This window comes from Coenobita brevimanus, chromosome 108, assembly GCF_032717465.1.
Source record: "Coenobita brevimanus isolate Jiangsu-jjx chromosome 108, ASM3271746v2, whole genome shotgun sequence".
NCBI classification, from domain to species: Eukaryota; Metazoa; Arthropoda; class Malacostraca; order Decapoda; family Coenobitidae; genus Coenobita; species Coenobita brevimanus.
Genome location: NC_137061.1, coordinates 16,157,485 through 16,181,428, shown reverse-complemented (window position 1 = coordinate 16,181,428; position 23,944 = coordinate 16,157,485). Strand labels below are relative to the sequence as shown.

At 41.7% G+C, this 23,944-nt stretch overlaps 1 protein-coding gene across 1 annotated transcript; it reads left to right on the top strand.

Annotated features, from left to right (window-relative positions):
* Positions 1–1,754: 1,754 nt before the first annotated feature.
* LOC145417027 (uncharacterized) lies at positions 1,755–2,492 on the top strand. The gene has a single exon (XM_080285868.1). It carries the CDS (start codon positions 1,755–1,757, stop codon positions 2,490–2,492), a length of 738 nt encoding a protein of 245 aa, XP_080141994.1.
* The last annotated feature ends 21,452 nt before the right edge of the window (positions 2,493–23,944 follow it).

The following is a 23,944-nucleotide window of genomic DNA, read 5'->3' as shown; positions in this document are numbered from 1 at the left end:
ATCTGTTAACGAGATAAGTTACACACTCGTGTTATAACAAGAACGGATATTCCTAAATAGGCTTACATTCTTCACTTAGCTTGATGCAGAATTGCTGGCTCTCCATCCTAGTGCTGAATTCAAACAATGTATTGCTAGAATGTGGTCCTGATCAAGTAAAAGTGCTAAGGAAAGGGTGTAAAGCCGCAAAACTGAAATTTCCGGCAACACGGTGCATGAAGTAACCTTCGGAGATACGAAAATCTGGACAAGGAAAGTTAAAATGAAAGGAATATAGCGGGGGAGCCCCTCCAGCCCCCTACCTCTAAATTAGATTTTAGGTTTGGATAATATGGAGTGGTAGGTGGGGGCGTTCACCATCCACTCAGTCCATGTAGTGCAGCACTCGTATGACTGTTCTTTCCTCTCCCTTCCTCCTTTCCTTCCTTCCTCTTAAGTCTTCCTTCCTTCCTTTTCTGTCTTTCCTTCATTCTTTCCTCTTCCTTCTGCTTATGGGTGCCTTTACACTGAGTGACAAGCCAAATGGTTTCCAGTACATCAGGAAACCATTAACCATCCTGGGTGGTAACTATATAACCATATTATGACACCCAGTGGTTTAGTGGGTAATTTAAGGCGCTCCAATTTCATTGAACCGATGTAGGTTTATATCCAAGGAGTGGTTGGGGTTTATTGCTCACGTAATGCCACTCAGGGATGAGTGAGACTGGTCACTCATCTTAAATGACAGGACCAGCTTGCCTAGCCCCGGGCTCCTACGCTCCTCATGGTGCGACACAGGATTAGATGATGATAATTTTACCTAATTAGGATAGGGTAGTGGAGGTTAGAATAAGTTAGGTTAGGATAGATTAGATTGTACTAAGTTAGATCTCAGATTCTGATGGAGGCTCTTAAGGTGAGGCTGTGGCAGTTCTAGATAGTTAAAATCAGGGGGTCTGGGGGGCAAAGTCCTCGTCAGGATAGGCCTGGTTTGGGTCGGTTTTTAGGCTACACCGTTAGGTTTCAATATATTTGGACGTCTGATGCGCTGACGTGTCCCGTCGGCGAGATCGTATAATCGTTGCGTCCAGTAGGTAAACAGGTGAACTGGGGGCTTCCTGAAATACCCTCAAATATGTATATATCACTGAGCTCTGTAGAGCTCAATTGTAATATACCGTACATTTTTTGTAGTTTAAACAAATAACTGTTGCATACAAAAATCAAATTACTTACCTTTAGATGACAATTTAAGAGTTGCAGTTGCCGCGCCCTTATGGTAAAGTATGTAAACTTGCATACCGGTAGGTAAGTGAACATGGATCCGTACTAATTAATCCTGAAATGTCATTGATTTGTACTATAAAACCCACAATAATAGTCGCTAGGTAAGAATTTTAAGGGATGTAAGATTGCCAGAAACTCCACTACTTTAGCACTCGTATTTTAAAAATTTGAATCTGATCGAACATTCGCTTGCGTTAATTTCACTGGGTTATGAACCTTATGGACAATAATATAACTTTTTTTTTTTTAACCATTTAAGACAATAAAATGTTAATTAGAATATCAGTCATTATATGAACACGCTATTATTTTTGAAATGTAGACGACTACTAGAATCCATAATTACGTGAAATAAAGGACCACCAGTAAAAATAACCTGCTATCACGGAGGGTATAAAAAGCGGGCATCTGTTGTTTACGTGTCACTTCAGCGTTAGCGTCGACTGGTTAACACGTATAGCATTTGTGCTGCTTGCTTTGTCAAAATGGACGCTTACCAGGAGTCCGTGCGAAGCCTCTGTGCTTCCCTTAAAGTGAAGAACGTCACTGCAAAGAATTATAGTGACATATGTGCAAAATACAGTGATAGGGCCTTGGGGAGTGGGGCGCAGGGTTCCTGCCGTCTTCTGAACGGAAAAGATAAAAGCTACGTTGTTAAGAAATACAGTAACAGCGGTTTAACGGATATGGCTACAGAGGTAAGGTTCTTGAGCAAAATTAAACATGTAAATGGTGTTCAACAATTGGTAGGAGTATGTGTTGAAAACCGATCTTTATTGACAAAATTCGCCGGTCAGTCTATTGACACCCAGAAAATTAACCAGCATTCGCTGATGACAGTTCTTCAACAGTTGGCCAAAATAGTTGACGAGATCAATTCCCTGGATATTTACCACAACGACCTGAAGTGTGCCAACATATGTGTGCAGCGGACTGCTGCTGGACCAAAAGTTACAGTCATCGACTTCGGTCTGGCCACCACCGCCTCCAGCCCGCTGTTGGACGAACCCATGGGTCCCCGAGAGGCCCAAAAGTATCCCTGGGTTGCCCCTGAGGTGCTGGCTGGGGAAAGCAGCTCGTCGGCTTCGGATACGTTCAGTGTGGCGTTTGTGGCCCGCACATTATTCAACGAAGCCAAGCGACGATGCCATCTCGACTGGATAGCTGGGTTAACGATGCCCTGTCCCCTAACCCAGTGGTCAGACCCACTCTTAGTCAGCTGATTGATGTTCTGTCACAGTGAAAACACCTTCTGTGTATTTTGTCTTCATTACCAACACTACTAGTATGGCTCCATCAGCTGAACACAACAGTGAGGGGTTGGCCTAGTTATCCTGCAGTTCGAACCACGTTTACTTAGTTACTTAAAGTTCTTCCTCAGTAAGAACCATTCCATAGTGTTTTAATGTTTACGTTTTAACCCTTACGACCGGTAGCATGGCTTCATCAGCTGAACACAACAGTGAGGTGTTAACCTAGTCATCCTGCGGTTCAAACCACCTTTACTCAGTTATTTAAAGCTCTACCTCAATAAGAACCATTGCGTAGTGTTTTAATGTTTACATTTTAACTCTAATGACTGCTAGGATGGCTGCATCAGCTGAACACAACAGTGAGGTGTTAGCCTAGTCATCCGGCTGTCAAAACCACTTTCACCCAGTTATTTAAAGTTCTTCCTCAATAACAACCATTCCATACTGTTTTGTTATTTACATTTTAACCCTTACGACTGCTAGGATGGCTCCATAACAGCACATCCTGCTGTCCGAACCTTCTTCAAAGGAGCACTGCCTTGCAGCGGTGAAGAAGCTTGTGCATCCCAGTGATCAGTGGGGCTGTACTAGACAGGTGCTACGCTGCACTGTCTGATTGCATCCCTCCTCCTCTACGCCAGGCGCGTAGCACCCGTCTAGCAAGAAACTCTCATCCCTTTTCTGTCCAACTTTCCAATGCAAGAGTTAACCGTTACTCCCAGTCCTTCATTTATACAACTGGTCAACTCTGGAACTGTCTCCCTCTGTCTGTATTTCCTACCTTTAGTGATCTCCAGTGTGTCCAGGCATCTCGAAAAGAACGGATCTTGAATTTGGCACTTTTTTTTTTTTCCCTTAGAAGGAACAGTTTGCAGGCTCCTGGCCTTTGGTTCCTTCTTCCTTGCATTAAAAAAAAAAAAAAAGGCAGGTTCACTGTTAGGGATCAGAGTAAAAGAGTTCCCCTCGCAGTAATTACGTGAGCCGAATCTACGAGGTATACTGACTCAAGCCTCGATAACAGTCAGTCCATAGTGTTCTGGTATAATAGCTTATATATTTTTTTTTTTTTCCACTGTTGACAGGTTGGATGGTGCCAATCATCAAGGGTCAGTCTGAATAAAGAAATACATCATGCAGTCTGATATGGGCTTACACAGTTTGTTATTGGTGTTTTGTCCTAGTAACTGCAGGCCAGTTTTGAAATATTACTTGACTGGCTTTTAGTCAGGTGAAAAAGTCGTCTGCTAGTATCATTAATGGATTAAGGTTACATTTACAGTACTTAACAAGTTAATGAAGCATTTAAGGCCTGATAGTTACACGGCATAACTTTTCAGTTAATTAGAGGTTTAATTATAGTGCCCACAAATATATTGTATCACAATAATTCATCGTTGTATACACAAATTGTTGTTTTTCTTGTAATATTATGCTGCAGCGCAGCCAGTGACATGGAATAAAGTTTGAAAAGCTACAAGGAGAGAAGCTGCAGAAAATTCCAGGCACTGCATCACCATGATCCCAATATAATGGAATGGTTAGGATCTAAAAATAAATAAGAACGCCATAGTGTAACTTAAGAATGATCACCTAGGCGTAGGTTACATCCGTTCACTGAGTGAGGGGAAACTTTCATCACAGTGGCTTCCCAGTGCAGTGGGTCAATGCATCCCTTTACTCATTCATCAGGATCTTTCATCGCAGTGGCTTCCCAGTGAAATGAATTATGTATTCATTTACTTCTTCAGGAGAATCTTTCATCGGAATGCTGTGAGTCGTGTATCCATTTAATCATTCAGGAGAAAATTCATCCGAGTCAAATAATGAGTCGTGCATCCATTCACTCAGTTTTTCAAGAGGATGTAATACACGTCAACCAGAACACTGTTGTATTTATATAAATGTTAGCTACAGAAAGTATAGTCATTACTGAAGTATATCCAATGTTCATTATAACTGGTTCGAATCAAAGCTGTACAATACTGTAATTTTAGTAATATCTTCTAGGCTAAGTATGTTACACAAGTTATACGCAGATAGCAAGTCAGTAATTGGCAACGGACATTATAACCATGGCCATAGTGGCATCAAAAGGAAACAAACTTTGTACCTGTGCCGTATGTCATTGTGGGAAAAAGTAAAAACAAACATCAGAAAGTTTTGACAAAAACGTTGCCCCTAGATACGAAAATGAACGTTACTATAATACCAACAGGATTGAGATTCCTAATAGTAACTACGGTAGCAAAACTCAGTTAGGCTAGTTTAGTGAAAATAGTTAACTTCAGTGTTGAGAAGTATGCATATCATTAAATTCAGACATAAACAGTGTCACAAGTATCGTTTAGTTATTGTCATCATTACAGTATACAGTAGGCTGACTATAATTCTAACTAACACCAGATGATTTCATTTAACTGTGGCAAACCCCAAGTGCATGATAGGGGTTATAGAATTATATCTGTAGCCTGTTAACTACGTTTGGATTACCGATGTTTTTATTAATTTATTTATTGCGGGAAGTGAATGCCAAGGGGCAATTCAGTTGAAGGAAACCCCTCATTGTGTACGGGTTAACTAAAGGAAGTCTGTTGTGTTTTGACATCATTTGTCATGAGCAGAAGAAACAATAAATTGTCTACATGCAGGAACAGTAAATTGTGTAATTCGTCATATGATTCAAGGGGAGAACAGTAACTGTCGATCTAGACGCCATAACAAACTTTGCAGTTCGATGACGTACTTTTTATTCAAGCTTCAGACGATTTTATCTGACTGAGGAGAGACATCGAAATTGGAGGGGTTACATACAGCCTTCATTAGCACTCAATTAGAGATCTTTCGCAAGTAGTATGAAATCGTCTCGTGATAGCCTGATTAAAAAAAAAAAAAAAAAAAAAAAAACGAAATTGAGGATATGAAACAGACTAGAGAAGTTTGTACTCTTGTCACTGAAACTTGGCCTTAAGTCGCCGCCATCGCTCCAACATGAATGCTGAAGCAACAATGACCTAACACTATAGCATGATGCTGGTCATGAAAACGTTCTATAAAATGATATAAAGCTGTAGTGTTGCTCACGTCTGCAACCGAAGTACGCGAAAAAATCCGCGAAGGGACAAAAATTTGAGCCAGGTTAGGGTAAAAAGAGTGTAGCAAACATTTGCAGTCTGAGTCGTAATAGGTACATTTCAGCAATTTGAGACCTGATAATTTGCTGTATGCCATTTACTAGAAAGAAAATAGGCTTCTTCATAGAAAATGATTTAAAAGGTCATAGTATTCACTGTTGTTTCAGGTATTACAGGGGAGCGCGGTAGCTCAGTGGTAGGGTGTTGGGCTCGTAATCGTGACGTTGCGAGTTCGCTCCCCGCTCGGTGGCTGCTGTGCTGGCAGGGGTAGCGCACTCCCGTAACCCCAGCAGGGCTATATGATCTGATGAGGTCTAGCCCGGGGATTAATCCCTTCAGGTCCGGTATTACATCCGTCACCTTTTTCTTGATTGTTCGTTTACATTCCAACATCATCTCAGCATTCCCCTTCCATTCCTGACTATGGCGTCCCCCACAGCTTACTGATTTCCTAAGTGACTCTACAACTGTTTCTGTTTTCAGTATTGTCACTTATACAGCTCTTCGCATCTTACATCTGATAAGCCTTTAATTATTTTCCCCGCTCCCTTGTGCCTTAGTGGTATATATATAGTCATATTGTGGCTTGGTGCTAGTTCTTCATTATTCCTTCCTTCAGAGAGTAACATTTGTTGGAGGCTTATTATGAACTACATGTACGCATATATTTCTAACACTATGTGCGATGTATGTTTTTCTGTTGTATTTATTAACCTTTTTCTCATGTATCGTGTTTCCTTAAGGTGTTTGAAATTGTACTCGGTATGATAATTTTTTGCCCCATGTATGCGACACTCCCTTTGCCCTCATGTGCCTTCCTGCTTGACCTTCAGCGACAACGTACCCCAGAGTGATGGGGCTTGTACTGAATGGAAATTAAAGATTTAAGCAAAGAAAAGTATAATGCATAGAAATTTGAATTTACCACCTAACCACGATGACATTTTGGTCCTTAATTGCTACACTGAGACGATTTCATTCAGCCAGGGAGAATATTTTCTAAGTGGATGGCTTAGCTAATTTACAGCTACCAAAGTTCCTAAGATTAATAAGGGTTAGTGGTGGCCTGCCCAAAAATGAAAACAACGTCATGGGCCTCTTTTTTTTGGGGGGGGGGAAAGAGGGGAGCATAGACTGAAGAGCCGTTTCCCTGTGGCCCAGTAGTCTTACACCGCCACATCTCACCACTTTGGCGCTAACAACCACCATCCATACTGAGTATAAGATAGGGTTGTGTCGTACAGGACTGGTGTATCAGTATTACTAAGGGGTACAGTACTTTTCCTCTCTCTCTCTCTCTCTCTCTCTCTCTCTCTAAGTAATTGAAATCCTTGAACTGCTACCCCAGCCACCTGTCTACTGATTCTGCTACTGCCATGGTTTATAGCATACCGATACGCGCTGTAGCTACTATAATAACCATTGAATGTATAAGTTTGTTGGTGTGCAAAATTGGTTTATGGTTACATTTCATTTATGTTACATTGAGTAACCGAAGCTCATCTCTCTCTCTCTCTCTCTCTCTCGTGTTTGTGGAATGTACTATAATGGGTCTGTTATTCTCTTCGATGCAAGGAGAATATGTTTTCACCCTTGTTTGTTTGTTAGGAGGATTACTCAGAAACTGTGAGTGAGATTTGGATCAGATTTGGTGCGTAGATAGCCCATGTCCCAGGGAACAATCGATTAACTTTTAGGACCGATGTGGATCGTATTACAGATTCAGGATCCGGCAAACACCTTCTGCGAAACCCAAATCAGTGGTGAGTAACCCTAACCCATTATGAAGAGTGGTCTGGAAGTTACATTGCCCTTGTCGGAGAGATGGCCTCCACTGAGTGCCCCTCTAATTCCGTTTGTGGCGCATGGGTACTCAGATGTTAATATTCCTTCACAACTAATGCATGTGTTATTCCGTAGAGGGTGCGTGGGTAGGCTATGTGCAGTTCCTGGTATTCCTCAACGACCACCAGTTCATCAGAGAAGTGTTCAACAGGCCGGAGTTCCAAGAGAGATCCACCTGGGACACCTTTATGTTTCTCCAGTCTGAAGCCATGGGTGGGTTTGGACACTCCTTTGCTTCACTTTCCTCAAACAACGTTCCTTGTCATTATCACCATTTGTTTTTCTTCTCCTTCTTCATTATAATCACCATCGTTATTATCAGCCTCATCTTCATCAACCTGTACGTCTCTTTCCATCTTAGGGTGGGGAGAAATTAGGTACCGCAATGAAAACAAGGAAGGAGAAACACGAAGTAAGGAGTACCGTCAACAGCATGCAAATAAAATGTGCCAGTCACTTATTGACACCGTTCAGACCACGTTTAACAATATAAATATGCTTTCAAAATATTATTTATACATGCACTTATGCCTGCCAGATAGTCAGTCCGCCTACTGTGAAGTTAAAGAAGAGGTGTTACACCCTTGTTATGTTCCCCTTTGTGCATAATTCATTCACCCAACTTTAACCCCCCACCCCGTGAATTTCCAAATCATCATCACCATCATTATTTCCCCACCTATGGATAGGGTAAGGATCCAAAAAACAAGGAAAGATTAAGTACGAAAGTGGGCGAATCATCAACAGCTTGTCCTAACACAGTGATTGTTCACAGGCATAATAGCAAGCAGTGGTCTGGTGTGGCACAGTAAACAGGAGGTTCACCTTGAGGCAGCTGCGGAACCTGGGTATGGGCAAGTCTAAGCATGGTGGTGACCGTGCACACACAGGCCACGCAGCTGATGCACAAGTTTAGCAAACAGGAAGGAAGGCATCCATATGCTCCAGAAACAGGAAGGAAGGCATGCATAAGCTCAAAGAACAGGAAGGAAGGCCGGCATCCGTGCTTCATGTTCTCTGTAGATGACAGCCTTATCCTTTTTATAGCTGGAGGTGAGTTTCTACGTGATGATAGTCTCGAACCTGATAAATGTGGAAACCGTTTACAGTACATAATCTGAAACCATTTTACCAAAATTTAATTTCATTTTTGGGGGGAGGGGGGTATGTTATCTCGAAATAGAAAACAGAAGGAGCAAATGTAGAACCATTTACAAAGTACCCAGTGAAATGGGCCACACAGTTATTCGCTTACCATATCAGTACTTAGAATTCTTGGCTCTATCTCTTAAGCAGAAACCTACCTGCCATGTATCTTATTCGCAGTGCTTGTTTAGACAATGTCAATTTTCATGATGAATTCAACCGCTGCAAATAATGGTGCTTAGACTCCCTTTTCTTGCGTTCATATTGTTTAAGTGTAAAAAGTTGTATCTTTCCCTTTACGATTTTGGTTTTAACCGTTTTAAGCTGCTGCGATGACGTGTTTCATTATTTCCATTCTGATCAGGCTATCACGAGACTTTTATTTAACTTAGGAAGGACCTCTAGCAGTGAGTGAGTTAAGGCAACAAACAATACCTACAGTTCGAAAAGTCTGCGCTAAGCTGAAGAAAATCGCCTGTTAGTGACAAGAATAAAGTAACCAGGACGTCATTGTCTTGAAGAGTGTTGAGAATACAAATGTTAGCTTTCTCCAGTTTGCTATTCTGTCACAACATTCTAATTATTGTGGTTTCGAAAAAAAAATATATATATATATAGCTCTCCTATTTTTGTACAGTAGATACTTTTTTTTGTTTCTGAATCCTGCCTTTGCATGTCCCGTATCCTGTTTCTGAGGAAGTTACTTTGCATATTACACGTTGCCATATACTCTGCTATGTAAACCATACTGATACTGACATAGTATGCATACATAACATACTATCAACGTGCCATATGCAGAAGGGAATTGGTAAGGAATGAATACGAAAGAGCCTGTTTATAAAGAGCAAGGTTCTATAGCCAATTGATGATGAAAATCGTACTATCTCTCTTCTGTTTCTAAGTCTTACCCATCTTAGTGGCAATTAGGGTTGGGGTGATGATGATGATGATGATGATAGTTCTCTTTCCATTGTGTTTTGTGTTTGTTACTAAATATACCTTTCTTGAATGGAAATTATTTGGGGTGATGATAATTTTCCTACCTTTGTGTTTTCTCCTGTTGCTGAAGCAGCTGAATCCCACCTCACTATACCCTTTAAGTGGATATTAGATTATTTTTGGATCCTGCTTCACTCCATCCTTATATGGAAAAAACCCATGATGATAATGATTCTAAGTACGGTTTTGTCACCATCCACTGGCAGGTTCTCACTTCCTACTGTGTACCATAGTGAACATCTTAACCAGCTTCTCGCTTCCATCCACCACAACCTCCGCTACTGGCACCAACCACACCAGTTCCTGATGAACGCTGACCTGATCAGGATGGCAAGGTACTTTTGAAGAGGTGAGGGGGGACATTAATGTCCTTCGGAATTAGCTAGTCTCTCTTGTCCACTATTGTAACATTACCTGTGCATCTTTTTTTTTTTCCCCCAATTTTAATGACAGTTTGATGAGTAAAGGTACTAGTTATAGTGACCAGTAGGTAGAGAAGATCCACCACTAGGGACCATCTTTTTTATGTTGGTTAGGCTGCTCTGGGTTTGGTTTTTCATCTGCAATTATACCCGATATCGTGATGCCAAGGATAAGGCCAAAGGAAGCCAAGATTACCACCGAATAGTCGCTGGAGTCTGTGCCACATCGGCAGCAGCAGCATCCTTACTTCATATTGTCACTTACCGATGGAAAGAGGTAGGGATCAGGAATCATGGAAAGGGAAGAGGGCTAGGCAATCATCCATTCACCATTCAAGCACCAAGAAATTTGATTCTGCATCAGAGGAGTAATCAGCTGTGCATTATTTTAATGTTTTAGTTGTTTGCTTCACATTTCTTTTCAGAGCCAATCCGTCGACTGTCAGGTGGAATAGGTCTCCAAACCTTGTCATGGAGCTCCTCCGTACATAATTCATACAACTGTGTCTCTTCTTTAGTCTAGCCATTTTTCTATGCTTCGCTTTATCATAGCATTCCACCTTACCCTCCCAAGCCTTCACCTCCATGCAACTCTGCTCTGTCTGTTCATTTAGCCTTAGTATCTTCTGTACTCCACTCCCATACACAACGATTTACCCGATCATGCCATCTTGGCTTCCCGCGCCTCTACCCAGCCTTCAGACTCACTGGTATACTCACGCCACCACTGTCAACATGCATTCTCTCTATACGGCCATACCATCGAAATTCTCTTCAGCCCTGTCAGCAGGTTTTCTTACTTTACATCTTTCACAAAACGCATTTTTTATTTCCTATTGACTCCTCCAGCAGACCTCCTTATCCCTCATCTTTAACGAGTTATATTAGTTTTTATCCTATCCTCTTTCCAGGCCGGCGTCACTGGGTGGGAAGGAATCAGGTCAGGATGGAGCAGTTTATCATCGCCACAACACTGCTTCAGAGTGTGAGCTTCGCCGTCCCGCCAGGCAACACATTCAACTTCACTCCATAAGCCAGAGACCCCTCCTGTACACACACAGAGTGTGAGCTTTGCCGTCCCGCCAGGCAACACATTCAACTTCACTCCATAAGCCAGAGACCCCTCCTGTACACACACAGAGTGTGAGCTTTGCCGTCCCGCCAGGCAACACACTCAACTTCACGCCTAAAGCCAGAGACCCCTCCTGTACACACACAAGTTTGAAAGATCTATCAGCTTACCTTTCAAGATTTCCTGCCTAAGGACTGAGTGAAGAAGGATCCAGAAACCCGGAAGAGATGGTAACAACATAATAATATGGGGTAAGACTCATTCCCACATCAATCAGGTCCCCGGAATCCTCTATGTCACAAGCATAAGTGCGCACGCACACACACACACACACACACACACACACACACACACACACACACACACGCACGCGCGTGGACTCCACATGCACCAACCATAAAGTCGATCCGTCGACTATCACGTAAAAAAAAAAAAAAAAAAAAAAACTGCAAAATCATGTGATACACAGTATAAGGCAGTAACTTAACAGAACACAGTATTTGTACAGTATCATAGAACACTGATAACTCGAGTAGCCATAATGTCGCTTTTTGTAATTTAATATATAATTTTTAATTTTTCAAAGTCGAGCTAAAGTGGCGTTCGCCTTTATATCTGGTACCCTGAGTCTGAGTTTAAAAAATGTAAGTCTGATGACGTATTTGTTACCGCCAGAAAATTTTGTTCAGCTTTGGAAGTATTTCAAGCTGGAGGAGTTACAGCGTTCATTATCCCTTTCACCATTAGATGTATACCATAAGTTTAATAAAATCGTTTGATGGTAGCTAGAACAACATCTCATTTAACTGAAGCTATTAACCGACAAGACAGGCATGAAGAACGTTAACAGCAAAACGAAGGACACAGGGATTTACAGTACTCGTACTCTTTAAATGCCATCCTTAACAGGACTGATTTTCTCCCCAGTATTATCCCGCCACCTACAGACAACTTGTGTTAACTTTGAGGATGGTTTGTTGTGACGGGGTTAGCAGCAGTCCCTAAAGTGAATAAAATAATCTGCTGACAGCAAGATTAAAGTACCTCATCGGATTGACAGGGTTATACTTCTAACACTTGCACAGAGAGAATCAAAGCCAAAAGGAAGAATAACTGAAAAATTAAAACGCAGTACTTTTTTAGCTGACCAGTTTTGTGTAAAGGCAATTAAATCACACAAATTTAATTACTGCATAAATTCCAGGACCAAGAAGCAGTCCACTTTATTTACTTATTTTATTTACTTATTTTTTAATCAGGCCGATTGTGCTAATTCTGAATTTGGTAACCATATCCACCTATCACGTCACCTGTTCTCGTAATTTCTTCTTGAGCGTTCATACAATAAAGTTCGAGAAAATACTGAAAGATATTGCCATTGCCAATTGAAAGAGATCTCCGTTGTTCTTATTCAAATTATGATACACAAAATAAACACTTAAGTAATTTTGATTTTCTGTACTTGTGTGTCTGTTTTTCGTTTGAATGATGGGTCTGGTTGGTCGCACTTCAGATTCCAGCAGAGATCGGCTAGCATGACTGGACTCCTGTTCCCTTTGTATCTACTCTCCTTTCTTTATATATCGTGGTGGAACTTCTCCGTGTTCATACCCTCCCCCTCAGGCATTCTCTGGGAAAAAGGACAGATGGGCATGTAGAAATGAAGCTTCAGTGACAATTTACACCCAGGACGTTGGTAGCATTGATAAGTTCATCCATTAAAACATTATATGTTAGTCGTCTTTGTGCTTTCCCAGTAGTCCACTGTACACACCCTTGAATGCATGTCATGCTGCTGACTCATTTTCATCCCTCATTGATTCGAAATCCTTGTCAACCACGAGTTGACGAAATTGTGGGTCATCAAATATGCCTTCTTTGATGTCAGCATCACTTATTTCGGGAAATTTTTCATTGAGGTACTGGAAACTTGTTTTTTGATGCATTAGAGCTCTGGCAAACTGTTTTATTGTATGAAGTGGTGGCAAAATGATCTGTACTGGTGGTTCGTGAAGGATTTTGTGGAATGTGGGTGTCAGTGAATCCCGCTATGGTCATGGTGAGCGTAAGTAATGTTCTGATCTTCCTCGGTTATCCCATTTACATAGAGAGCACATAAACTTGGTATAGCCAGGTTCCAACCCGTTAACAATGGCAACAACTTTCCATTGCACAAACAACCATTCATTGTATTGTTCGTATCGTTTATAAAGGCTCCAACATGCTTGCATGCCTTGGCCTTGATCACCTAATGGCGCCTGTCCACGCTGCTCGATCTCTGGCAGCCTCCCAATTCTATCCCTTATTCCTCTATGACCTCGTCTCAGGTCTTTTTTTTTTTTATCGCCTCTCGCAACCCAATCCCCGACGTTCACACTTCTCACTTTCCGCACACAATTGTCATTCCCCATCCTCACCACATGACTAAACCATCTCCATGAACTCCTCATCACAACACCAATTCACTCCAGTCCCATCCTTCCTTTCACCTCTTTAATGCGATCTAGAATAAAAGAAAGATTTGCATGTCTTAAAATGATTGATTGAGCAGTTGGAATTGAAAGAACGAAGTTTCCAGTGTGAAGCAAAACACCTTTAACCCTAGATCAGCAACCACCGGCCACATCTGGCCAGACAAAGTTTAAAAGCTTGGCGCCATTTTGAGAATTCGGCTCACCATCCAGGTAGCTTCCCCTTTTGGCTTGCACTTTCGATTCAAGGTGCGTCTGGGTTGCTCGTGTTTTTTATTTCTCTAATATATTGAAAAAGGCCACATGTGGCCATGGTTGCAAACAACGTTTGTATGGTGTTTTTTTTTTTTTTTTTTTTTGGTGGTTTTCTCTAGGCATTAACATGATCATCAAGGGGGCTCTCTGGAATCAACGTATCCTTGTCGGCAACCCTTGAGAAGGCTGCAAACAAAGTTATAGCCAAATATGTTACGATAAGTGTAATTTTGACAGGTTTTTAGTGCCTTTAGAAAAAAAATGAACAATAATTTTTTTTTTTTTGGTGCCAACATTTTCATTAGTCTTTACATGTGATAAAAATTTTTATAAATGTGCAATGCATATAAGTATTTTCTTTTAATTCCCAAATCTGGCCACACGTGGCCGGGGGTTGCTGATAGCGTTAGTTGGGCATGGATGCTGATCCAGGGTTAATGCTTTAGAGAGATTCATCAATACCCAACCTTGTGGCTTGGTTCATAGCTCAATCGAAGAGTATCAAACAGCACCCTGATATTGCAAAAACAAACTTTGTTTTCCATTGAGCACTGTTGCCGCAAATCTGATGAGCGTTTCCTGGATGTTGTAATCCGTACATCTTCGTCCAACAGATAACATTCCTGCAGACGGGAGGCTTGCAGTTCGCTCTGTTGTTTAGTGAGGGTTAGATGATGAACCAAATCACTGAGTACAGGCTGGATTATGAGATGCAGTTTCTTGTCAGATTCAGGTTGTTGCTCATACGTCGGATCTTGTGATTCTGGTTCGTCAAAGCTGACCATGTCATCGCTTGGTATTTCGGATGAAGACTGAGGGCCTGGTAGTAGTAGTAGTAGTTGTTCCCTAGGCAGTCTGGCCGAACAGCCCCGAGTCCCTTAGGAAGGCCATGGCCGAGACTTGGCTTTCCCACAGCGCTCTCAAAGAGTGTACGTTGTGTTGTTGGCGTGGGTGATTGTGTGCAATGCAGTCTTCCATAATGTGGTTAATAATATGGGGTGCTGTGTTGCATCCTGGACAGGCATCAGCGACGGAGTCATCCAGCCTCTTCTGGTAACTTAAGAGAGCTGGATGGTGCCCACATCTCAGCCTGGCCAGGTGGACCCTGTCCTCACGAGGAAGATAGGATTCAGAAGGGTGGATATCAGGAGGCCGTGCATGCAGCTGTGTGTTGTCTTTAAGTAACTGAACGGAGCGGCGAGTGATCTGAGTGTGGATATACTTCTGGAAGCTGGTCTCAGGTAGGCATGGGGGGAGAGATGACAGTATTTGTGTATGGTATCGTGTGCTGGGTGTTGTTTTGATGTTCCTTGGTGTGGGTGGATGTGCTGCCATGTACTGTAGTGGATGTTGTGGGTTTGTGGAGGCTGCAGCAAGAAACTGGGTACCTCTCATGTCTAGGTGATCCTTGACTTTGAGGACTTTGGTTTCTTGATGTAGGTGGTCTGTGGGTGTAGTAGCTGTGCAGCCTGTGATTATTTTTAGGGCCTTGTTCTGTATGGTCTGTGGAGTGTTGTAGTGTGTTTTGGTGAGGTTAGAAGCCCAGGCAGGGCTTGCATAATTCATCACTGAACGTATGTATTGTTTGTATACTGAGATCGTGGTTTCTTTGTTGTGTCCGAATGTTGTATGGGCAAGTGACCTCAAAGCATTGAGTCTTGGTGTTATTTTATTTTTAATGTTTGTGATGTGTTGTTTAAATGACATTGATGTATTGTATGTTACACCAAGGATTTTGGGTGTGTGTGTGTGTGTGGTAGGGGAGTGTTGTTTATGGTGAGGTGTGGGATGTGACTGTGTTCTACTGTCCAGTTTATGAGAAGAGTCACTGTAGATTTGGCTGGGGCTATTTTGAGCCTGTTTGTGGTGAACCATTCATGTAGTGTGTTGAGATAAGGTTGAATGATGTGCGCAGCTGTGTTTGCGTTTTGGTGCGTGCATGTAAGTGTTATATCATCTGCATAGGAAGCTATGTGTATCTGTGGTGTGTGGAGTGTGGGTATGTCGTGCATGTATAGGTTAAAGAGTGTAGGGGACAAAACAGATCCTTGGGGGACGCCGTTTGTGAAGTCTCTGATGTTAGAAGACTGACCGGCAAATGTTACGTGTGCACAACTGCCTGCTAAGTAGTTTGCCAGCCATATTCTTGTGTTATTGTGCATGTTTGTGTTGAGTATTTTGTTTGTAAGGTTGTGGTGGGGGATGGCATCAAAAGGTTTGCTAATGCCTCGTGTGATTAGGAGTCTGTGTGGTGGCCTAGCTGAATTTATGCCATCGAAAACTCTCTGTGTAAGGTCTGTAAGAAGGGTGTTTGTGGAGTGTAGTGGCCTAAAATCATGTTGTGACTGGGCTAGGGGAATGTGAGGTGTGACTAGTTGTAGTACCAGTCGTTCAGTGACTTTAGAGGGGGTGCAGAGGAGTGTGGTGGGGCGATGTGAGGAGGGTAACGTGGGGTCTTTGTTGGGTTTAGGGATAGTGATGATATTGCCATGCTTCCAGATGTTGGGTATTATGTTGTGTGAGTAGCTGTAGTTTGATATGTTGGTGAGTGCTTGTATGCCTTGTGGTCCTAGGTGTTTAAGGTGAATGTTGCTTATGTTGTCTGGTCCACAGGCAGATGAGTGCTTGAGGTTGTTAATGATGTGCTTCGTCTGGTTGTAAGTGAAAGATGCATAGTCTGGGTCTGTGGGGAACTGTCTCTTACGTTGGATGATACGTCGGTCTTCGGGATAGGGGTTTAGATGGCTGACTTGTGATAAGTGATTGATGAGAGTGTTTGCTTGTTGTTTGTTTGAGGGTATGGTGTCTGTTGTTGTGATGGCAGGATGTGATTGTGTGGTGTTGCTGTTGGAAAGTGTGATGCTGTTTAGTGTTTTGTAGAGTTTGCTGGTGTTTGTTTTGTGGTCAAGTGTTTGGAGGTAATTTTTCCAGTTTAGTGTTTGCTGTTCTGATATTTTATTGTTTATTTCAGTGTTGAGTTCTTGTATTTGTTGTATGGTGTCTTGTGTATGGGGTGTTGGGGAGTGTCGCAGTATGTCCCGTTGTCTGATGAGGCCTTGAATTTCTTGTGTGAAGTTGGGCTTGTGTCTCTTTCTGTTGCCTCTAGGGATGTGTCTTTTGTCTGCGTTTTGTATAATTGTATTGAAAGTGTGCACAGCGGTGTTGATGTTTGTGATGGGTGTACTGTTTAGTGTTTCGAGATGTTGTTCTGTTTCAGTTACAAAGGCCTCCCAGTTGGCTCTCTTATAATTAGTGTATGTGTGTTTGTGGCCAGCTGGGGTGATTCTGGTTTTGGTAGTGATGATGATTGGGAGGTGATCAGAACTCTAGGGTTTTGACCACTCTCCATGATGTAGTGGGGGCGAGGTCTGGGGAGCAGAAGTTGATGTCTGGAGATGATTGGAGGAAGAGGGCTTGGTGTGGGATATTGGGTAAGTTGGTCTAGAGTGTTTAATATGAAAAGATGATCTGTCAGGGATTGTAGTACCAGCCCTCTGTCTGTGTCTGGGTTGTTGACATGCCAGGCCGACGACTTGGCGTTGAAATCACCACCCAGGATGATGTTGGGTATGTTAGTGATGTGGTGTATCTATGGAGAATAATTGGGTGATACTGTGTGGGACGATTGGGGGGAATGTATGTGTTAGCGATTGTTATGTGTGATTTGTTACCAGTGTGTATCTTAATTGATTGTATTTCTGTTGTGGTGTCATGTGAGGGGAGAAGTGACTTTGTGTGTGCACTGGTATCTGCAAAGTTGATGGATTTGTGTATCAGGGTGATGAGTCCACCGCCACCGCTGTCGGCCCAGTCTTATCGAATGATGGTGAAATTATGAAATGTCGGTGTTTTCTGTGCTCTGTGTAGTCTTGTTTTTTGTAAGATGGCAATGTGTGTTGTTTGATGAATTGTGTGAGTTCATGTTATTTAGTGTTTATGCCATCTGTGTTTAACTGAAGGATGTTTATGTTGTGTGTGCGATGTGTGTTGGCTGCTGCAGCACGGGGGGGAGATGGTGTGGGTGGAGGGGAAGGGGTAGGAGGAGGTTGTGATGGAGGTAAGGGTTGAGGTGGATTAGGATGGGTTGGAATGGGAGGAGTTGGAGGACTGGATGGTGTGGGAAGGGTCGGTGGGTTTGGCTGTGGAGGTGTGGGAAGTAGGAGTAGGATTGGAAGGGGGGTTGATGGGTGGAGGGAAGGAGCATAAGGAGCAGGTCCAGGTGTTTGTGTAATGTTTTCTGGATGCAAGTGTTGTGCAGGTGTAATGGGTCCAGTTCTATCACTGGCATGGCCAACAGGGCGAAGAGCAGACTGGAGGTTTGTTTAGACAATAGCCACTTAACTCTTCCGGTTGCTACCTGTAGTTTGACAAAAAAAAAAAAAAAAAAAAAAAAGACAAAAAAAAAAAAAATCATCGTACACATTAGCCTTCCATTACACAGTATACCGATAATATAATGCAGTTTTATTGACCAAAAATGAGACGCCTTGTGAGAATCTGTAACTGAAAAGGGAAGAAAACTTACCTGTGATACCTGTTAAGCAGAAGTAGCAGCTGAATGGTTCATCGGCTCCTCCATACCACTGGCACACCAAATGTGAGACCAGGACCGGTGCCCTTGACCCATACCGAGAGTGAACATGTGCACCTGACACAGCATATATGAGGTGCCCATCTTTTGTCCTGATCACCCACTTGGCAGCCAAAGTACAATATTCATATAGTTTCTTCACATGTGGGGTCAGTCGTCTTTTATACTGCTTCAGTGCCAGCGATCCACATACATAACTAGAAAGCATTCAGGGAGCGCATACCTCCGCCAGTGCCATTACAGGATCCAAATCTCCCCCCAAATTAATCAATTCTTTCTTGGCCCATGGCCCACCCTTCCACAATATTTCATTGAAATTCATTGAGAACTTTTAGAGATACCGTGTTGACAAACAAACATAGGTGAATACTTATCTTCCTCCAACTTCGTTGGCGGAGGTAACAAGCTGTCTGGAGAATTCTTCCATCCTCTAGGCATTATTGCTCAAGTAAAGTTAATGGCAACTGCAAAAAGAAATATAATTTGGAATATCTTAATCCAGTTCCAACATTACAGCAAGTACTGTAATACTGACACAGTGGAGATAACAGTCCGTGACTTGCATATATAGTAATCTGGGGGAAGTAACACTACATGTCACACAATCATTTACAAGTTCATGGGTCACACACAGAAGCGGGTGTTATTTTCGTGATCTGCGTATGAAACTACCCTGAGATGTGCCATTCTTGCTTTTGTTTCCTGCTTATTCAATGTTATGAAAAGTCGAAAAATATAAACAAATTTGGACAAAGAAGATCAGCAGAAAAATAGATACTTTAATAAGACAAATGATGATTTTTTTTTTTTTTTCAGGTTATAAATGGTACAGTATATAGGAAAAACTGTTAGCCAAGATTTTCCAAATTGGACGTCCACCTTCGGCGATCAACAGGTAGGGTTTGGGTGGACAGGGGGAAGTAGGTAGGACATAAGGAAATGAGGTTGGATAGGGCATATACTGGTAACAACAAAATTGGCGGAAAAGCCTAGCCCACTTCTAAATGCGTGCAGCGTGATTGGCTGGTTGTGACGTGGAACGTGGCTAGGTGTGGCTGGGAGTCCGTTTGGTGAAAAGTGTTGGGTATTATCTAAAACTGGAAAGACTTCACCTGTCAGATGCTCTCTCTCTCTCTCTCTCTCTCTCTGTAAGTATGTATGTATGAGCTGTTTTTTTATCGTGCTTCTACCATATTTCTTATGTACCGTAATTCATTTTCTCATGGTTTTCATATACAAAGATGAATACTGCATATACTTTGTTGTATATGATACCATTCAATATCCTCATATAAGGCCCATTAATTAATCCCTATTTATTTGATGGTTTTGTTCGCTGTAATTAGCTTAAAAAGGACCAATCTCTCGCTCTCTCTCTCTCTCTCTCAACCCAGCACCTATGTAAAAACTTAGGTATATATATGGGTTGCTACATGACCTTTGATGAGCACGTAAATGAACTTAACAAAAAAGTAATTGGCATATTAATATATATTAACAGGATAAAAGATGGCTTTGACAATGAAACTCGACAAATCATAGTGCAGGCACTGGCCCTAAGTATCCAAAACTACGGCAATGTAATATAGGGCACTGCAAGGAAATCTCAACTTTCACGTGTGCAGAAACTGCAAAATTTTGCCGCTAAAGTTGTTGATGGAAAAGCAAGGAAGTATGACCATGTCACTCCAATGTTAAAAGAACTGAAATGGCTATATAAAATTTGACACAGCTGTCACAGATATCTAGCTAATCTCTACCCTGACTATCTCCTTTCTATTCCATCGGTACACAATATGACACAAAGTATCACTAAACAAAAAAATAATCTGTACGTTGCTAAGGTTAATACCGACTCAGGTGCAAGATCCTTAGCAGTAACAGGGCCAAAGATATGGAACCACCTGCCAGAAAATGTCAAGGAATCACATAGTTTAAACACTTTCAGAATTAGACTTAACAGCCACTTAATTAAACACCCCTCAATAATCTTACTGTATAATGCTAAACAATAATAAAATAGAAAATAGAATGACATTTAGTATATTGATAATTGTACAATTATATACCTTTGTATTATACTCCCTAACACTTATATCTACAGGTTATAATCTTCAGATCTACGCTTTGTATTATAATTGTATATATAACTTGTTATATGAATAATCACGGTTTGTGGAAATTATCATCATCATCCGGACCTCCTTTCCCAGCCAAGGGCAGGAAGAGGAGCAGCAATGTCCAGACAGCCCAAAATTGTCCAATCCAATGGGACACGCTTCCATTCACTCATCATTCAAGCCCCCGGAATCCTGGCTTTATCGGATACGCCAAAAACATTCACCACGTTCTGTAGCTTCACATAATCGTATCTGACAGAGTCAATCCAGACGCTGCCACGTTAAAAAGGGGTGCCAAAAATCCCTGATCATGCACTTCTCCCAATATTCATCCAGCCAGCTCGATCTCCTGTCAGTTCCCTAGCCTCACCGACTTCCAAACCTTTCTTCCTCACACATTCATCCACCATATCTCTCCACCTTCTCCTTGGCCTACCTCGCTTCCTCCCTCCTTCGAATTCGCTCAGATATACCTTCTTCACCACTCTATTGTTATCCATTCTCTCCACATGACCATACCATCTCAGTACACGCTCTTCAGTTCTGGTGTCCACCGACTTCCTCACTCCGCATCTTTCACGAATCACATTATTTCGTATCCTATCCACCCTCTGTACTCCACATACATTCCTCAGCAGTCCCATCTCCACTGCTCTTACTCTTGACTTTTCATTTTCATGCCACACCATAGTCTCACATCCAAATGTTAAAGTTGGCACTAACACTCCTTCATGTAAGCCTCGTGCAGCTGCAACACTCAAGCCTCTGTTTCTTATCAAGGCCTTCATTGCACCGGCTACTTTTCTTCCTTGTGTCACTCTACTTTCTACTTCTTTTGCACATTTTCGTCTCTTTTCTGTCACTGTACCCAGGTATTTGAACTCTCTCACCAATGCCAGTCTCTCTCCATTCACTGTTACATTGTTCTGGGAGTCACCTTCTCTCTCAGTAACCATCACTTTACCCTTTTCTACATTTACTCTCAAGGAATGACGCTTACAGACATCAGCAAAACTCTGCACTAGCCTACCAAGTTCTTGTCCGGTACTTGCAAGCAGTACTGCATCATCAACATACAACAAATTTGAGATATTCCATCCATCACCATTCATTACCAATGCCATCCCTCTCCATTGCTCGTGTTTTCACTTCTCTCATCACCCCATCCATAAATACATTGAACAACCATGGGGACATCACACAACCTTGTCGCACACCCACACTGATTGAGAACCATTCACTTAGATGCCCATAATAATTATAATTATTATTATTATTATTATTGTTATTATTATATTTATTGTTATTATTATTATTTCAATTATTTATATTCTGTAATAATAATAATAATAACAATAATAACAATAATTATAATAATAACAACAATAATAATAATAATAATAATAATAATGATAAGTGATAATAATGAATAATAATAATAATAATAATAATAATAATAATAATTGATTAATATTATTACTAGCATTACTATTCTTAAATAGTATTTGGAACCGGCAAAGATAAAGTACACTAATAGGTCCTTGTAGTGAAGGGATTACAGTGGTACAGATTGTCTGGGTCAGATCAGAGTTTTGTGGCTGGCTGTGTGTGGCCATGTCCAAGAATGAAGAGAAAATTAACAACACAATTAATTCACAGATAATTGGCCAAACCCTGAAAATGGCTATGGATTTCCTGTTTCTTGGTGCAATGATAAAAGGAATATATGCAAGGGTTTAAGAACAGAAGCATTTATATAAGAATTGACACCTGTGCTATGGTGTCCTGCATCAGATCCATCTTGTGTCGTCTGGTGTAATGTTCGATATATTTATAAAAACTTGCCTGCCACTATGTAGCTACGTTGGTGAGTGATTTAGTGATTCTCGTATACCTATGATCTGATTATGATCTGATTAACATCAACATGGTTGCCCAAGATCTCTAAAGTGAGTTTTAAAACTGAGTTATTTGAGAGAACATGTGGAGTTACATGGAGAGCCAGACTGACAAATGAGGAAGTGAAGCAGCCTTGTGGTGTGGATGTGGATGTGATAAAAAACGTTAGGAGAAATTCAGTGAGGTGGTTTGGCCATGTGGAGAGGATGGAGAGTGAGAGACTAAGGAGGAGCGTGTAGGTGTGTGAAGTGGAGAGACGGAAAGGGAGGGGGAGACCGAGGATGAGTTGGAGAGAGAGGGTGGAGAGGTATATGAGAGACGGGGGTGTAAGTTGAGGGGTGGGCATCGGAATGGCAGGGGACAAAGCAACATGGAGACGATTTGGTTGTGGCCATCCCTTGCGGGATTAGGGCTTCTGACTATATATATAGAAGGAGTTTTAAAACGAAAGAAAATTGGCCAGTTTATGATACTTGGTGTGCAGATTACTTACCACTTTTTTATTCTGCTTTGTCACATGAGAAATGGTAAAAAGTTTACAAGCAGTTGGTATTACTAGCAAACCCCAAAATCAGTGTTCCTTACCAGCACACATGTACAGTACGACAGTTCGGGATCCCCTGACCTAAATACATCCAGAGAACCATACACGAGGATTCCGAGAAAACTTTTTTGAGGAAATTCCATCCATCCATCATCCAATCCTACGTTGCCCCACGAGGAGCGTAGGAGCCCGGGGCTAGGCAGTTGGTCCTGACGTTTAAGATGAGAGTGACCAGCCTCACTCATCCCTGAGTGGCATTACGTGAGCAATAACAAGTAATTAATGTTTTGTATGAGTGGGCGGAGAATGACATGAAATGAAAACGAAAGAGACAGTAAAACATGAATAAATTAATCTGTTTACGGGTACGTGTAACAATAGATGTTATAAATCCCTTTACTACAGTTACGTCCATTTTCTGTTGTTAACCATTTGGTACAGTCTGGAGGAAATCACTGGCACGTAGGATATATGTATCCTCTTCAGTTCAGAAAATCTCTGCCAAAGTGAGTTAATAATTATCTGGTGGTATCAAGAGCAGAAGACAAAAGACTATCTAAATCAAACTTTCTTCAAAAGCAAGCATTAAAATTACTCAACAACCCTAATGACAACAGAATATTCTGGTCAACTCTTAATTCTTTCAATAATAACTTTAACAAGTCATCTTCCATTCCTCCACTAAAATCTTCAGATAGCAACATTACAAATGACCCACGTGGGAAAGCAGATATCTTTGCCAGTACCTTTGCCAGAAACTCTGCCATAGACGATACCAGCCAGAATGTCCCAGTACTGGAACTTGATTCTCCCAAAATTACCCCACTTAAAACACAGACAAGATACGTAAAATCCATCCTAGACAATTTACCTACCAACAAAGCTCCAGGCCCAGATGGAATTCCGCCAATTGTTTTGAAAAAG

What these genes read in the sequence shown, in the direction of transcription:
- LOC145417027 (XM_080285868.1), top strand. Translation starts at nt 1,755, where the DNA reads ATGGACGCTTACCAGGAGTCCGTGCGAAGCCTCTGTGCTTCCCTTAAA.